The following is an 18600-nucleotide window of genomic DNA, read 5'->3' as shown; positions in this document are numbered from 1 at the left end:
ATGTCTCAATCGCATCAGTCACATTTTAAACCTTTATTTATTTACTCCTTAATTACATTCCTCACAGTTTTCCGCCCTATTTCACATACCTTTTACACACACATTATACTCCCTCCTCTCTGTGTGTTTTGTGTATGTTTACGTGTTTGTTTGTTTTAGAATGTTTATGTATGCTGCCCTTTATTCTATTATGCAACAAAATATACAACCCAAAAGTTCATTACAGCAATGCAACACCAGATTCAGGAATTTATACTAAAAATTAGACACAGGCTTAACACCTTCATTCTAAGCTTCCATTTACTTATCTTGCGTAACACAACACAACGAACGAGAGCGCCAACTTAAAGAAAGCTTTGGTTTACCCTTGTCACCTGCACCTTGCATAATGTTGGGAGCGGCCAAAAGAAACTCACTAACCATACAAACTGATTCACTTTGGCCATCTGGGGTCAGCAGTGTGGTGTACAACAATTCTTTTTTTTTTGGAAATTTAATTACTATTCCGCACTTTCGTCCCTTTTTTCTACCGTTCCCTGCTCCGTCCTTTCTCACTATATTACATTTTCTTCCTTTACAGACTTACATCTCGGCCATCCCTATACAATATGTTCCTCTCTGTTTGCTTCCTTTTGAAGGGCCTCCGCATTATCTTTACCCATCTCTACCATAAAGCATCCTTTCGTTACTGCCGTAATCTAGCTAACAACAGAGCCCGCTGACACAAGCGAAAGTAACAACTTGCAAGGGGAAAAAACATACTTGCTTCGATAAAACAAAGAACGACGGAATCGAAACGTGACAGAGCTAGTGACGGGATTAAGGTCATAGCTATCGGTTGCTTGCAAAACTGCAAAACTGAATTTCTAGCTGGCAGTAACTATACTTACAAACTAATAGTGAATATAATCAGAGACAAACTGGACACGTTTTTTTCCTAGTTTGGAGCTTGATTAAGCGTCGCTAACACCTGCATTTGCTGCAATAATTCAAGAACGGAATGAGCGAAATAATTTAAACCTAACCGAGGAGAGCCGGAGGAGGGGAAGAGACCCGCAAAGTACCGCCGCTCCTCCGTGCTCGCACACACCTCGCTCGTTTGCCTCAACCAAAAATTATCTACGCGGTCGTGTGCTGGGGCGCGTGCATTGCGATAAGCACAGCGTGAGTTTGTGAGTGGTATACACGTGTAACCTATTTATAGTTTAACAATAGTAAGGATGGACCGTAATCTTAAACATCAATTAGCAGGGAGAAGCAATAAGCCAACGGACAGGACAGGCGGACCCGTTTGGCTCACTTCTGCCTAGAGAATACTTTTTTGTTTTCGGTAAAATATGGAATCACAAGAAGCTTTTAAGGGGAGGGAGAGGGTGGGATGCAGAACAGAACAGTATGCCAACAATAGTAGTCATCCCTAGCGGAGCTTTGTAACCGGGCACGAGTGAGGGTGAATTAGAGGGTTGTGGTTTTGAACAGAAAAGCACTAACCATTTTCTAGAATGCTCCCCATGGTACAAATCCTGCTCACTCGCGGACCGTCACCTGCTACACACCTTTCACAAATTTATCTATAGTAGTTCGTCGTATGCAAGGCACCGGAAACAGTTGTCTACACATGAAGTAGGGCGAAGCGCGGTGTGTAAAAAGCTAGGACAGCGTTGGTTTTCGTTCGATTTCGCAGCAGTTTGTAGGAACACACACAGCACGTCAACGGACGCGGCTGGAAAAGTTGTAACCTGCTATTATCTTGACCAACTGGGACCGATTCTTTCCTCCGCCCTTTCCCAAAAGTGCTAGCTAGGGGTGTGTGGTGGTTGCATTGTAACACAATTATAGAAGATTGGAAACTGTACGACCCAACTGGTGGCCACAAATTAGCTATGATTGTAATGGACAAATGAATCACAGTCACAGTCGTTTCATGGTAATCTTCTTTTCCACCCATTGGTTATTATCGACAGTAGTAGTTAAGCGCTAAGTGCTACCGATTTGTGAAGAATAAGAAGAAAAAACAATCTAGAATACTAGAAACACATGAAAAATTGAAAAATAATTCATTCCCTTTAAGTCTGCCGAATTCTTGGTTCCTTTGTAAACTGTAACTCTCACGGTCTCTTCTGTCTAGTTCCTCTTTTTCTGCATTTGTATGAAAAGTAAATAACCGTACCCTGTAACTACACATCTTTTCCCCTTCCTGCTCGTATGATACATTGCGATGTGTCACCTTGTCACCTTATCATTGTCTTCCGTTTTGTATATTCCCCTCCTTGAAGGTTAAGAATCCCTCGATAGTTCCTGCTCTTGCATACGATCCACACTTGTAGACATGAAATTCACTATTTTCTCACAGCACCAACTTATTACGAGCAGTGTGGAGTGTGCTTTTGTATCGATCCACAGTTTAGCATACTGTTTTCTTTTTCGTTTCCTTTCCAACCCCTTTAAGACATCACACAAGCATTCTAAAACATAGGCTATCTATCATTGTCCCTTTTCTATACAACTGCCACAATAATAAGCGTCCTGCCTCTATCTCTCTCTCTCTGTACCTCTCTTTAACAAGCTGAACACACTATCAACCACCAATTCCCACCACGCAACTAGCGCCATCGCACACTCATGCTGCAAGCGCAGACATCCTCCAACAACCAACAAGGGTCTACAGGGCTTGATAAGGTGCAGCCAGCAGTCCTTTCCAGCTCCAACAACAACCAACAAATATGCATCCAACGAACGCTTTCCGTCCATTTTCTACCATTTAGCTATTCCTGCTCCATATCTCCCCTCCATCGCGCGATATACCTTTGCGGCAGTACGAACAACATTAAAATTTCGCACCACGTCCACCATAGTGTCCTAAACAGTTCCCACCCAGTTCCGTAAGCCATTCCCGCTCTATGTAGCCGATTATTATTCTTATTGAAGGTGTGATCTGCATTATTCCAAGACCGAACCAACGGTTTTTTTTTTTGATTAACGGTTACGTGACTGTATCCTACGACAGTGGGAAATATTATAATTTCAATAGGAATATACATCTGGACATCAAATGTGTATACAAACTTACGTACATGCCCCCACTATTCGATCCTTAATGATCATTGCTCTCTTCTAACGCTTTCTTCGCTTCTTCCCTTCATTGTGGGGTGATTTATGATATACATATGTTGCCATTGCTTCGAGCTGCGCGCGACCAGTTTCGAACTGTTTCGTTGTGTGACTGTGTTTGCATAAATATAGAAAATCTCGGTCCACAGCTTCGTAACTGTTCGCACGAAAACGTCACAAAACGGGCAAGCAGGAACACACGATTCAAGTTCCCTTACCTGGAGAGGGAAACGAAATTGATTTGTCGGTAGATTTAGAACGATCTGTTACTACGTTTTGAGAACAAACCCCGCACTCCTACACGCCTATTTTGGTCTGCAATGTGTGTGTGTGCATTCTCCTCTCCTAACCTTGCGTGATTCAGACAGCCCAGGACGGTACCCACATCTCACAGAGTGGAGTACGATCAGCAAGGATATACTAGCTGTTTTACTTGTTTGTCACGGTCACACTGTAGTATGCAGCTTAACGAACGCCACCAATCAGTTGCAATAGCTTAATGTCTATGTGATTTCACCGTTCCTGCCAGTGGTGATGAAATATAAATATCACCTCCATATCACCCTGGACACATGCTGCTGCTGCCGCCTGACCAGAACTCGGCAATGATTTGTCATCGCGCACTCCAGCATTAGCGCCTTCTCTTACCGTCCCCGGGGCACGATCGTTGAACGGGAGGACGAACCAGACGACTTCAGTGTTCGCTGATCTTCCCCGCGGTACGTCGCAGCGCTATTACTATTGTTCGGCGATTCGGCCATCGCTTCCCCTTTCTTCCTCTCCTGCTCCTCCTCCTCGTCCTCTTCGCCGTCCAAATCTTCCGAGTCTTCCGCCACCACTAGCGGCGCCTTCGGGTGCTCGATTTCCGTCTGTGCGTCCTTCGAGCGGCTCTTGCGCAACCGGTGCCGGTTGGACGTTTTGGAGGCTTTGGACGTTTTTGACGACAGCGAGGAGGACGAGATAGATGAGGACGGGGATAGCTTTGTGGTGGTGGGTGGCGCTGTCGGGGCCTTTGACGCGGTCTGTTCTTGCGGCGCCGTACTGCTCGATGCGGTTACTACTGCTGTTACTGTTGCTGGTTGGTGTTTCGGGGCTTCCTTTAGAGATCCGTGCGGGGCGCACTGCCTGCCTGGGGAAGCTTGCTGCAGAAGAGGCTCGGTAAGCTCCTCCGTATCCTCACCCGGAGGAAGGTCGTGCTGGGCGTGGACCTCAAGGGTGGTTCGCTGCTGTTGCTGTTGCTGCTGCTGGGATGGTCCGGCCTGGGCTCGGCCGGATGATACTGCTCGTGCTCCGGAGTAACCGGCTCTGCTAGATGCTGCTCCTGCTGGCCAGTGGGGTCGTCCTCCTGCGCTGCGGATCTCTTGTTCCGCCCGAACCACTGGATGATTCGTTGGCGGCTCCGCTCGCTGAAGGTTGGCGTGCTCAGTATCGTCGTCGTCGTCGTCGTCGTCGTGGTAGCTGTGGTGGTGGTGATAGTTGGGAGATTGTCGGTCGTCATAGTACGCTGCATCCTGTTCCATATTCTGCTCCTCATCGATCTCATTAGCACTGGGGTGGTGTGGGACGTTGGAGGCATCGTTGTTGGAGCGCCTTCGGCGGTGCATCACGCCTGTTTTGCGAAAATCATTCAGGAAGAGGTTTTTTTTTGTTCGTGTGGGATAAGGGAAGGACAAGCAGATGAGAGAAGGACAGAGAGAAGGATACAATTAGTAAAGTAAACATAATCGGATTGTCAAAATGAGAGGTTCAGTAGAGTGTAAGGAATAAAAGGGCACGCCACAACGTTCACTGTACACAACTCAAACTAAGTAAAGCGGTTCTAGAGAATGATAGGCGGTCAACGGGACGGGATAGCGGAAATGAAACTAGGAATAAACCAAACCACCAAAAATCAAACTATTAATATCAAGCCATTCGAACACTACACTCAAGCGAAAGGTTTATATAATAGTGATGCAAATGTAACATAATTACAACCTCACAAAAGTGATCTGAAGCAATGCCTAAATACAACGTGAAAAGTATGTTATAATCGGAGCAACTTAAACAAATAAACAATAATTAATTCAATCTATGCTGTACCGTCCAGGCAAATGCATTGGTATGATTCATTCAGACACCATTAATATCCTCAAAGTAATGGATGTTGATATGGTTCGTACTTCAGCACCGTGTGCATATGTGTATATATATAGAAAATGTGTTACATTTCGTTACATTTGCTTGTGTGCAATAGTTGCGCGTTAGCACTGGCTGACCCTCCTGGTATAAGTAGTGGCGAATTTACAAAATGTTTTGCGTTTGTACCACCCCGAATCACTGTGCAAGTGCACTTCTGTTTTGCTGCTACCGGTTGGATGGCCAAATGGCAATCTTGGACGCTCCTCGCTGGCGGGTGGCGTCGAAAGCTCCCTTTTTTATCGGTGGCAATCGGCGGTTACTAAGAAACTCAACAAAGCACAGCATTGTATTCTAGAGAAACTGCTCTATTTGCACTAGGTACGGGTAGAGAGGTTGCTTGCAATTAAAGGTACAAACCTTCCGATCGCCCCGCTTGGCGAACACACGCTTAACATTCTAAAAGGCACATTTATTGATGGAGGCGGTCCCCCAGGGTCCAATGAACGGTGTTCTCGGGAGGTTTGAGTTAGAGATCCACACAATCCGTCGTAGTACCCCACAAACAAGTGTGGAGCGCGGTGTAAAAAAAAAATACTTTCAAACCATATCACAGCAAATATGTGATGACAAAAAAAACGCAAAACATGAGTAAACAATAAAACAAATAATGGACCTTTTCAAACAACTTTGTTTGTGATTGTTAAAGAACACGGTAATGTATGATTGTGCGCAAAGGAATCGCGGAAGGATACAGATATTTGCAAACAAAACATAATAATGAATGGTTAAGGTACATCAAACAAACGAATGTATGTAGGTAGGTAGAGCCTTGCCGGAGGATAAAATTGCGGGCAAATGCAAACTGTACCGTTCCACAGATGGAAGGAAAAACAGCTTCTCACAGAGAAAAGAAAGTGTGATGAAGGCACTCTATTTAGTACACATACACGGAAAACGAAAATTAGAGAAATAAATTAAAAACAAACATAAAAACCGGAACCGAAGGAACACAACCGATATTGAATGGAAATACTTAGTAACCGTGTATATCGGCTTCGATTCGCTCAAACATAAATATTCGTTCATCCCGGTGCAGCTGTGGCACCCACCACCACCCACGCACGCAAGGCACGCAGGCACGCACCCACGTTGGTGTACGGCACAGAGCCGGGCGGGCGGGCGGGCGGCCGGCGACAGGAGAATGAAGAACGAGCAAGACAATCCAGAACAAAGATAGAATAGAAGAAAGAACGAAACGAAACAGCAAAATGGTAAGGGAAAAAAGAGATTAGTACTTCCGTTACGACGGCACGACACACATGTGTGCGATAAATACATCAGGTGCATTACAGTGTGCTCTCGATAATGCGCAATAATAAATAACTGTCTAGGTTTGTATGATGTTGGCTACCTAACGAAAAACAAAAACAACGGCAATAGTGTAGTGCACAGGCAGATAAACGTTTGAACAGTGCGACAGCGCGCGTTCCTTATCTCATCGTTTCATTTCCTAACAGTCAATACGTGAGTCGATGACTTGATCTATTTAGTGGTATGATGCTACATACAAAGAGGGTTATACTGTATACTAATGTGGAAACAAATTAAAAGAATACAAAAGAAATGGAAATTTGTAATACTACTAACTAAATGCTACTAAGAGAACAGAAGACACACCAAAATCATCACAAACAACAACAAACCCGAAAACATAAAGAAGCAATATTAAATGAAACCATACCATCCCAACATGAATCCAAAAAGGAAAACATAAAAACATAAGAAGTAAAACATGAACAAAAACAAACAAACACCTAATGTACCTGTGTATACTCACGAAAGATTTGAAAAATAAATACACAACAAATTCTTCAATCGTGAGTATACACATTCGGCAGAACGAGTATGATGTCAAATGAACCAACACAAAAAGCCATATCAAATGATACATACTTCAGGTAAACAAAAAAAGCATGAAGCAGAATTGGGTAGCTCGTAAAACCAATCAGTGCAGCAGTGTTATAGTACAACCAATCACATAGACACCACACACACACACTACATCTTTTTACAAGCAACATCATCCCGGGCCGCGTACGTGGTCACGTTCATGGCAGTTGCATCCTCCATCGGTAGCGTTACATTCAGGCAGTATTCCGCGTTCGAGTAGTACGTGTGTTCGCCGCCGGTCAGCCTGGTGCGGTGGCGATGGTTTTTGCGCCAATATCGCCACCGATGGTCGATGCAACCGCACAACGCTTCCTCTGTACCGGCGCCGGCACTACTGTCCAGCGTCGTCGACCGATCGAAAGCTCTCCGATCGTACGATGACCGCTGGCTGGTAGCAACGCCTGGTGAGGATGATGCTGCCGGGGGGTGTTGTGGTGCTCCGTCTGCTGCTACTGATGGTGCTGCTACTCCTTCTCCTGCTACACCACCGCCGGTGGGTGAAGCAACCAGCCTAAAACTACTCGATTGACACCAAGCCGCGTGCCGAGTGCGGGAGTCGCCGGATGCATGCGCTCTTCTCCCGGTGCTAATGTTAAAGATCGTGCGAAAACAGTGCAAGGGCGATGATGCAATGGGTGGGGATGGTGGTGGTGGTGGTGGTGATGTTGGTGAGTGGATGATGCTTGATGAGGATGCGTTGAACAATGCAGGTGGTGCCGCTACAGAAGCACGACAACGACGACCACAACCATCGCGGCGATCATCGTCGCTACTGAAGCAGCAGCAGCAGCATAGGCCACTAGTCTGCCGATGATGGCGCTTCTGGTGGTGGTGGTGGTGGCGGTGGTTTACAACACTTGTTGGTGGATTGGGTTTGCTTACGGTTGTCGAGAGGGACGTTTCCTGGGTTTCCTGCATCGCCTGCCGTCGGTGATTGGCCAGTTTGACTTTGTTGATAGGGGCGCCTGTATAGGTTTTTTGTTTGGTTTTAACAAAACAGTTTTTTGTTTATGGTTGTATTTGCCGATACAGTTAACGCATTCGCAATCCGATTTGCGAGCCCCAGAGTGTGTGTTAAAACCCAGCGACGCGTTTTACATGGTTTGCAAAAAACCACCAACAATGGGCATGGCGTAACGAAAACAAACGGTATGGATGAGGGACGCAAAACACGATGCGAACAGCACACACGTGCGTACGGTTTAGTGTGGCCCAGTCGAAAGCGAAACGCGATTGTTTTCGATTGTTCGAGTTGATGGGAGGGAAGAGAGAAGAAAAACGAAGAGAAAAAAAATACGATTCAGGATTAATAAATTTTGCTTCTAAACGTGCTGGTTTGGTGTGTTGCTTTGTGTTACTGTAACAAAGTTATGGTGGCATTTTTGAGCTGGGCGATAATTTTAGTATCTATAGTCAGTAGTCTCAACGATTTCTACTACAAAACGGGCGATGTGAATATGACGTCGAGGGACAACACAGTTCGCGCTGAACATCATGCACTACACGCCTTCACACGCGATACATTAAATACACGAGACAGATGTGTGTTAGCGACTATGGGGTTTTAAAATAAATAAAACGATCTACATAAGATGATGGGGAGGATCATGGGAAAAGACTATTTTAAAAAAATCGAGCAGGGGAAGACTTTCGGTGACGTTATTCACTATCACGTATCGCAAAAAAAGGAACGTATCCTATGCACTTCAAAAAGTCTGGCCAAATCTAGTGAAATCTGTTTCCAACAAATGGGAATGCATAAATGAAAAATTAAACATGATTCATGGATATCGCATGGATGATATAGGCAAGCACAATAGCATCACACGATTGGACCAAAAATAGGCAGTAAAAAGTGCAGCAAAATGCTTAGCGTTTAAAGGAAGATGGTGACACGCAAATAGGAATCAAATTCAAAGGGAAAATGAGAGAAATTGTTGAAAATATACCATGGTTGATAAATTATTGAAATGGTTTCACTCTGATACCAAAAGCCAACTAAATGAACGAAAATTTCATAAATGCATTTTAGGATTAACTTATCAAACAGCTCCGGAAGCCGGATAGAAAAGCAATAGAGAAGCGAGCGCATCAGCTTGAGTTGCCAATTGCTCGATTAGTTGAATGCAACAGAAAGACAAAAATCAACTTTAAGCAAGATAGAAAGAGAGGGTACAACAAACAGAAGGAAAAACAACGAAATCGACAAAAACTATCACACAAATACCACCAATTGATCTGTGTTTTTTGTCATTTCTTGGCTCAAAAATTCGCGGCGCACCAGGGGAGGAAGGAAGCAGCAGCAGCCTGCACGCTACTTACCGATATAGCTAAGCAGCACCGGCAGGAACACGAGCCCGTGGGCGGCTCCGTACAGCACTATGCCCAGGTACATCCGGAAGTAGAACACCTGGAAGATTTGGCTGTGGGCGAACCCGAGCACCAGTATGCCGCCGAATTTGGTGAGCGTGATGCCGGAGAACACGGAGCTGCCCATCTTGGTGAGCGCGTCGGCCGCCCGCTTTTCGCGCGTCTCCTCCACCGACATGGCGAAGCTGTGCACCAGATGGGAGCAAAACTCGACACTGATGCCGACCGCCATGACGAGATTCACGAGCGAGACCGCATTCAGCGAGATGCTCCAGTGGTACATCAGGCCGCCGATGTTGATGACGATCATCGTAATCGTGATCACTACCACCAGCGACGAATGGATGTCGAAGCCCATCAGCAGGAACGTGACGATGAAGATGGCCAGCACCGAGATGCCCATGCTTTTGAGCGTGTCGGGCCACATGGTCAGATACTGCTCGTAGAACACGTAAAACACCGAGTACGGGAACACCTCGATCTGCTGAATGTCGGCCTCGCTGCGGCCCTGCAGCCGCAGGTTCGCGTGTATCGTGCTGGTAATGTTGGCCGAAATTTTGCGCGCCGAGCGCAGCGCTTCGTAGTAGTCGGAGGACGACTTCAGGATCGTGTGATAGGCCATGAAGTAGGAGGCGCCCACGTCGTTGTACAGCGGGGTCAGCGCATCGGGCCGATACTTTACGCCGCTACCGTACGCGGCGTGGCCCGCTTTGGCGCACGCCTCGTCTGGATTGTCCTCCAGGAAGAAGGATACATACTGTCGGAAGCTGCTCTCCACCGGTCGCTTTTGAGCCGTCATCGATATGTTGCATGCACCGCAGGCACTCTCTAGAAATTTGGAGAGAATGTCGCCATTAGAACAACAAACACATCCATTATTAAACTTTTTGTCTGCAATACTTACTCTGATGTGGGCAGAAGCTTCCATTGTTCCACTGTTTGCAGCAACCGGGCGCGGCCGACCAATCGATGTAGTCGTCCAGCCAGGACGATGCCGGTCGGGCAAGATACGTCGACTGAGGCTGCTTGCTGGCGATGTAAAGCTGAGTCGAAAGGCTGTCCAGGTTGCAGTACTGCCCACCGCAAATCAAATTCTGATCGTTCATCGTCGAGTAGTTTAGACCATTTTTCACCACAAAGTAAACCGGCGGCCCAATACTCAGATACTGCTGCAGGTAGCGGAAATATTTCAGCACAAAGCTATCGCCCGGCATCGACAGCTCCTGGTCCAGCCCGATATCGATGTGAGGCGCCACGGCAATGCTCGAGCAGAGCCAGCCAAAGAACACGATCATCACGGCCACCCGGACAGGCTTGCGCATCACAAACGGCACGTAGATGCTCTTGAAGAACTTGTACAGCAGCCCTTCGCCAATGTTGCCCGGCATGTCCTTCTTCGAGCCGCGCAGGAAACACAGCACGTCCAGCCGATTGTCCGTCTGGCGGATCGTGTCGAGTGCAAGCAAACTGACGAAACACGTAATCTGCAGGATAAAGTCAATCAGCAGCGCCATACCGGCGTACAGCGCGAACGCACGCACCGCCGGCATGTCGGACAGACCGCCCAGGAAGAAGCAGCAGCTCTCGCTGACCGACGTCAGTAGAATCGACGGCCCCACACGCCCCAGAATGCGACCGATGTGTTCCGCGTGCGTTTCCGTCGGCTTTTTCGTGTCGCGCTGGTGCGTTTGCACCAGAATGAAGATATTGTCCACACCGACCGCAAGCACCAAAAAGGGAATCACCTCCACGATGATCAGCGTGGCCGGTACGCCAATGTAGCCGAATATGCCCACCGACGCAACGACCGAGGCAAGCACGATCGCAACGCCACCCAGCCCGAGCGTTACCTTCGAGTCGATCAGCGCGCGGTTCCACTGGTTGACGTGGCCGAGCGAAATGGCGATGTACGCAAACATGATAATATACGACACCAGAATGGTCGACACGTCCGACTGCGATTCGCGCGCCAGCTCATCCTCGATCGACCGTTCCGACGTGAACGCGATGCTCATGTTCTCGCGCGTCCAGTTCTGCATGAACCGCACGTACTCCGTTTCCCAGGCCAGCGCCGACTGCAGCTTGTTCTTGTCGTGGTAGTTGCGCACCAGGAACGTCAGGATGACAGCGCTCGCTTCCGCGTAGCTGGCCTTCTCGTCCGCCGACTTGGGCTGCGGGATGCCGCCGAGCGCGATGGCCGGATCGATCGGGCCACCGTACGGCGCCAGACAGGCCGGGTTGTAGTAGTTACCGAAGCACTGTATCAGCTTGTCCAGATAGTTGATCACGAAGCCCTGTGCGTCCTCTTCCTCGTCGTTGAAGTTGTCCATGTCGTCGGAGAAGTAGCCCCACAGCGACTGCACCACACACTCCTGCGTGCCGGTCGGGCCGGCACCGGTGCTGAGCGGCGCGAAGCAAATGTCCTTCAGCATAATCGTCTCATTGTTGCCGCTGCCGTCCACCGCGACGGCTTGAATCTTTTTGATCTGCTCCTGCAGCTCGAACACGTCCAGCAGAAACTGTCGGTTAAACACTGGCCCGAACTGTATCACCCCGTTCGAAGTGTTGTGCATCACGTTGCTAATGTTTTCCGCCTTGATGATGATCTGCTCGATACGGTAGAAGGGCTCAAAGTTCGAATCGAAGTACTCGCGCTCGACACGCGATCGGGAGTAGGGCGAAGCCCACAGCTCAACCGGATTTGTCGTGACGCGCAGGAAGTTGATGCCCATACCCATTGCCACGATGAACAGCAGACCTAGCGAAATGAAATGCAAAGGGGTTTAGCAAGCGGAACTGGGAACGGACAATTGAAGCCTCTCTCTTACCTCCAAGCAGCACCAGCCACGGATGTTTGGCACAGGTCGTACCCCACGCGGTAAAGAAGTGTTCCAGGGCAGTTTCCGTTTTTGCTCCCAGCCGCTCAAAGTATCCCGACTCATCGTCGTCGTCATCGGCCGCACCCACACCGGACGGGTGAGGTCGAAGTTCCTGCTCACCGTCCCAAGTGGCACCTGGATAGAGGATGCGAAGGCATACAGTTCATCAGTCATCGGGTAAAGCTTCTTACTTTATCCCAATACAATATGCAATTCCATTTACACATGCTTTCGGCACACACATACATGGTTACACATTGATACAGGAGAGTAGATACAGAAGGGGATGGTTTCAAGTGCAGAGAAATAGATAAACGGTTTCAACAGGACAAATGTATGTTTGGTTGTTACAGTTTTGAATTTGCTTTGTAGCACTAAATTGGTCAGAGAAATGCTACCGGGTCTAAACATAACACAAAATCACACAGTGAGGGAACACACACACACATATAATGTCGCGTTGAATAAGAGGAGCGTTTAGTTGAAGTGTTTCTTTTAGTAGAGTAGAAAAATGGTACAGAGACAGAGTGGGATATGGTATGTAGTGTTGAATGATTTGCTTATGATGGAGTGAGCCTGAATGTGTAACACGATGGAAGGATGGTGCATGTAAAGAAAGAATAACACACAAAGCATAGCGCAAATTTGTTAGCGTTATCGGTTAGTAACTACTAACGATGGAATCAATATAAATGCATGAGTGGTTGTGAATTGCATGAGCATGGTGAATTCGTTTTGTGATGTTCCGTTTAATGGCACAAATGAAGTGATGATCGTGTCGTATGTGTAGAGATTCAAACACATGAAGCGTTTTACACACACAAACACAGAAGTATGATTTGTAATGTGCAGCACATGGTATGAGAGATGGGGAAAATGGGTGAGTAAAGCACATTAAAATAAAAACAAATGAATGGAGCAACGAATATTGTATGCCAACAAACCAGAAAAAAGGGAAACCTACTCGATCGCTTTGACTGTAGGGGTGAGTCTTCCCGGTCCGTGCCCAGATCGCCACTGTTAGAGGAGAGCCCACCGGCTAACCTGCGGCCCACCGAGGACCGCAAGTCCGATGGCAGCGCGTCACCACTATTTACCAACAGTTCTACAACAGGAGGTAGTGTGTAGTAGTAGTACCCGGGCCCCACCAGCAGCAGGTGTATGGTATTGTGTACGTGTTGTTGTTGTTGTTGTTGTTTGTTCGATTCGTTTCATAGTTTGATGCAGAGAGTTCAATAATTGGCATGGTTTTCGATTTAGTTGAATGAAGATGATAAGTTGGTTTTGGTTTTCGAGATGATTTTTGGTCGGATTTGGCCATTCCGCGTTACATGGTGTTTTTTTTTAGTTTGTTGTAGTTTTATTTTAGCATAACCGAAGAAAAAAGGAAGAAAAAGAAAACGAAAATACGGTGCGATCAGTCAAATTGTTCCACTTTTGTTACCGAATCTTCAATCCTTTAGTTCACAGCTTTGGTTAAAATTTTCAAATCGAATTACACACCATTCCATTGATCATTCCAATCCGTCGGAACCCTTACACCATCGATTAGTTACACAATTTCCAAAATATTTGTTAAAGTATCCCACATCCGTTTGCAAATTGCAGCACGGGTTTAGTGTTCGTGTGTCAGGGTAGTAGTATTATCCTCACTGTCCCTTCCATAGTTAGTCACCGTTTAAATTACACGACACGACAGAACTGAGAGCGCCATACAGATACAGAAACACGCTTCTTCGCAACCCAAAATGGGCCGGAGAGAATTTCGTGCCCCGAAACGGTGCTCAACTTCGATCGAAGTAGTGATAAAAATAACCTTAATTATTATCCACCCCAGACCGTCGTCCTGTCGTCCTCAAAACCACTCGACAAACCCCGCTGGAGCGAGAAATGGGCGACTACATCGTTATCTACAATTTATTCGTCTGCGGTCATTATTGATGGTACAGTTGTGGCTGTGTGTGTGTGTCTGTTAGCAGAAAGCAGAAAGGTCTCGCCCTGGCTGGGAAATGCTAACGAAACGGTGTAGCACTGACCACGATAAAAGGACAGCACAAACAAAAACGCATCCTTTTTACAAAAACAAAAACAGTACAAAAAAGAAGGTAATACGGTTGGCACGCAACATGCTACCGGGTGAGAATATTGTATCGGTTCGTTTAATAGTTACATGAGATAGTTACAGGAGTTTTCTCCATTTTTTTAAATACATGGTTTACACATTTCACATCCGTAAACCCGAATGTACATTAAAAAATGATTGCTGCACTGTGCAATGTGCCAGAACACTAGAACGCTCTTCATTATCTGCTCACGTCCAACGCTAATCGATGGAAACCAAGCGCATCCCGGCAGCCCGATTTCATACCAGCGGAACTTGCACACACAAAAAATTTGTACCTTATCTCATCATCTTCCCCAGCCATGCGACGCAAACGATCGAGGTCAACCAATGTCACCCCACCGATATGATAATAATCTAGTAGTAGCTCCTGGTTGGGGTGGTTAAGCAACAGAAGAAAAAAACGGAAGGAATACATTCTACATCCCATCTTTGCGCGGCGTTTTTTACCAACTTAAAAACAGTTCGACAGCATTTGCATCCCGATTCCATGTTGCGAATGTTTCATTCATAAGCGTACCGAATATACAGAGGGCGTTTTTTTTTGCGCTGATGGTAAGCAAATATTCTTTGCTTGGTGTTCTTGAACTCTTTCACGGGAGGAGTTAAATATTGAACAATTGGAATCGACGATGTAAGGTACCGTTGCAAAATATCTCCATATTCGAGTGTGTTACTGTACATCAGGCATCAGATTCGATTGACGTAAAATATAACGCTCGTAAGCGTATGCGTGTACATCAATGTCATTCGCGTCTGCTGATGTGTACTGGAGATGCTTCACAAATTTTAAGAGCTGAATTTTCAATGTTGCGCAAAAATATTCGAGCACTTTACTGCCTACCGAAACAAGCGGCTTTATGCGAAATTGAGAGTTCAAAATGCACAAAATGCTACATTTTTACATTTGATTGAATTGGTGCATACCGCCACACCAGCATAGAAGGTGATCATTTTAGCAGCAAAGAAGAAAATATTTAAAACACACACACACACACTCATTTGGTGACCAATAGTTCCACGTTCGGTGGCCTGTTTCTCGGTTATTAATGGTCTTATCGCTAGTAAAGAGGTATTAGAAAGAGCGAAATCAAACCACCCATCGGTCCAACACTCACTTGCACCGCTGCCGCTTCCGCCGCCGGTACCGGTGCTCGAGTGACAGAAACAAGCACCGATCAGGAACAGACCGCTACAGACGACAAACACCACGAACATCACGACCGCGTATCCATCCATGCCATAAATGACGAACGGTTGCGGCGGGCCTGGCGGTGCCGGTGGCTTCGGGCACGATGCTTCACAATCGACACACGAGCAGGCCGGCGTGTTTGCCTGAGAGGAAAACAACAAAAAAAAAACAGCAAAGCGCATTAGAATAAGGCAGGCAACGACGGATTCTTAGCAAACAGGGACAGGCTTACATCCAACTTCTCACTGCACGGCACGATGCGCGGGTTCCACGGCAGATAGCCATCGATGGTTTCGTTCGGCGAGCTGTGCGCCACGTAATCGATCTGGAACGGCACGTACAGATTGTTCTCCGCGTCACCCATGTAGAAGAACCACTTCTTGGCACTGCAGCGCGATGCACCCCAGTCGCCGCACATCAGATCGAGCGCGAGCTGCCCGGTCGACGGGACCGACACCTGATTGCACGACTCGAACGTTCCGTTCAGATACTGCTGCGTAATGTGGATATCGATCTTGGTGATGTACTCCTTGGGCGACGGTGCCGCCGCCGTCGTTGCGTCCGCCTTTTCCGACTCGCCTTCCTGCTGATCGACCTCTTCGGTCGATACCACCTTCATGAAGCTGGACTGCTGCGGGCTGCAGGTGAAGTCGCACATGTGCCGCACCAGGTTGGCCATGCAGGAGGGGCATCGCGAAAGGAAGTTGGCCGCCAGGGCAACGTTTTTGTTCAGCACTTTCACCTGCGAGGAAAGCACGGGGTAAAAGAGAGTGAATATTAAAATATGCTCGAGTAACACGGTAAGCTAAAGGTTGGATCCGGATCTAGTTCCGTAAAACGTATAGGAACTTAAAATAGACAAACGATACGACTGGAATTGAAAAAGATCAATCAATTTGAAGGACGTCAATCAGTCACTTCAGATTCCTATAAACGCACCGCATCCATCAAGGACGTAGAAGACTTTCCGAATCTCTGGTTTTCATTGCCAACAGAACACCAGCAAGCTTCCTATCTTTAGACGTCTGGAAGATTCGTAAAAGGAAAATAACTAAACCAGTTTTAGCTCTGTTTAGCGTATGTTAAAACGGCAGCAGCGTTTAGCACTTGCAGTAACGCCGGAGGGGATAGGAAAAGTAAATATAATTGAAAAGCATTCATCCATCAGTGCGTCATCGCAATATAAGGCGGACGCTGGCAGCACACATTAACGTCCAAAATTAATGTCTGTAAAAATAGTTTATTCCCCAAAACAACCCCAAAGGGAAGATCAACCCATTCAACAGCACGCACACACTCATGTATGCCAGAGCTCAATCTAGATTTTAAATGTTTATTTTACATTCACACACGTTTATAGAGCACACTGAACTTCAAACTCCGGGGTAGGCCTACACAGCACATTACCCACTATCACAGGATCTTGACGATTCTCTCCGCAAACGCACTGACCTTCGGACGGGAAGGCACAAAATGCAAAACATATTGGGATGAGCGATCACCGTGCACTGCAGACCGGTTCCTCTGGGTCATTCGATCGTTTCCTTGGGTAATATGCGTGAGGGCAGCAGTCGGAGGTGGTACAACACAGCCTTGGTGCGTGTCGGTGCCCTCTAGCTCCCCAGGCTAGCTAGCTGTTAAACCGGCAAATACCGTGTCATGTTCTCTGATTCACGCTAGCCGTGTCCAAACACTAGGTGCATCGTCCCCGACTGACCTTAAAACCTAATACCATGGCACTGGGTAAGAATTGCCTGTTCACCGATAGCTACCCGTGTTTGTGTTGCCTTAGGGCGCGGTATTTTCTTCGCGATCCCTAAACTCGCACCACAAGTGGCGCTACTTTTAGCCATTGCGCGCGATGCACTTGCCGCTCGGTTGACACAATTGCTATTATTTGCGTACCTTGAACAACCACGAACGATCGCGACAGATGTGTGTGGTGCGAGCTTAGGATCTTAAATTTTCGTCAAAAGTCGAAAGAAAAACATAACACGAAATAACAACACATGGATCTCGCACACACTAACTAAATGCCGGGGGGAAAAGCGCAGAATATTGCTCGCTAATGAGCTAATGTCATCGTGTGTTTCGAGTGGAGCGCGGCGAGCAGAGCGCGCAGCGTAGGTTGGGCCGGTAGTGGGCATCATTATGCTACGCATCGACGCAAATCGACACGCTCGGGTAGGTGGGATGCGGAAATACGCAATTCTAACTGTGGATGTGGACGACGCTCGTGTTTCGTCACTGTCAAGGTCAAGTGAGCGCGGTATTAAGTCTATGTCTATGTGTATTTGTATGGGCCAGTTGCTACAACACCCTAGCTTAGACTTTACAACTAACTCTGGGTGGTGGTCGGCGATCCACCACTTGCTTGCCGGTGAGATCACTGATCTCACGTCGAAGAGAGAGAAATACGACGCAGATTCGTCGCACCAGCTAAAAAGCTTTTTCAAATTCTTACAATGTGTATTGGGACAAGGTATGAGACTTGGCGCTTCCTCTATGTTGATGTAGATCTATTTTCACTACATCTATCCTGAACCGTTTTTTTCCGTTCAGTGTTTCATTCCGAATATTAATACCCATACTGCTGGTCTAATCCTTTAACTCACCTGTGCAGCGTCACAGCACGTGTTGATGCTGCCCGTGGCATCTTCTACGAGCAGATGTTTACACCACACCTTCAGCAGATCGTTTGCCTCCGTATCGATCGCTTTGGCCGTACCGTTGTACGGACAGTATTGCGCCCGTCCAAGCGAGTCGACATTGCAGATACCGTACCATACACACTGGTTGCCACCACTTTCATCTCCTCCGATCGTTTGACACTGAGCCTGCAGAGACAGAATAAA

The 18600-nt window shown here is 47.1% G+C and overlaps 1 protein-coding gene across 6 annotated transcripts in view; it reads right to left on the bottom strand.

Moving 5' to 3' along the window:
- Nucleotides 1-18: 18 nt before the first annotated feature.
- LOC120958945 (NPC intracellular cholesterol transporter 1) overlaps nt 19-18600 on the bottom strand; it is a 38130-nt gene continuing 19548 nt past the window's right edge. For 3 of the 6 annotated variants that reach the window (XM_049610625.1, XM_040382037.2, XM_049610626.1), the window contains exons 3-12: nt 18361-18582; nt 15978-16487; nt 15672-15888; nt 13396-13536; nt 12381-12566; nt 10457-12310; nt 9505-10380; nt 8065-8147; nt 6274-6328; nt 19-4720 (exon numbers count right to left, since the gene is read on the bottom strand). In XM_049610625.1, the coding sequence (XP_049466582.1) occupies nt 3756-4720; nt 6274-6328; nt 8065-8147; nt 9505-10380; nt 10457-12310; nt 12381-12566; nt 13396-13536; nt 15672-15888; nt 15978-16487; nt 18361-18582 (5109 nt within the window). In that variant the 3' untranslated portion in view covers nt 19-3755. The remainder of the gene's footprint in view (nt 4721-6273; nt 6329-8064; nt 8148-9504; nt 10381-10456; nt 12311-12380; nt 12567-13395; nt 13537-15671; nt 15889-15977; nt 16488-18360; nt 18583-18600) is intronic. The other 3 variants (XM_040382039.2, XM_040382040.2, XM_040382038.2) reach the window with 3 other exon arrangements.

The sequence above is a fragment of the Anopheles coluzzii genome, chromosome 3 (assembly GCF_943734685.1).
Source record: "Anopheles coluzzii chromosome 3, AcolN3, whole genome shotgun sequence".
Taxonomy (NCBI): Eukaryota; Metazoa; Arthropoda; class Insecta; order Diptera; family Culicidae; genus Anopheles; species Anopheles coluzzii.
This window is presented reverse-complemented; position numbering and strand designations above follow the sequence as displayed.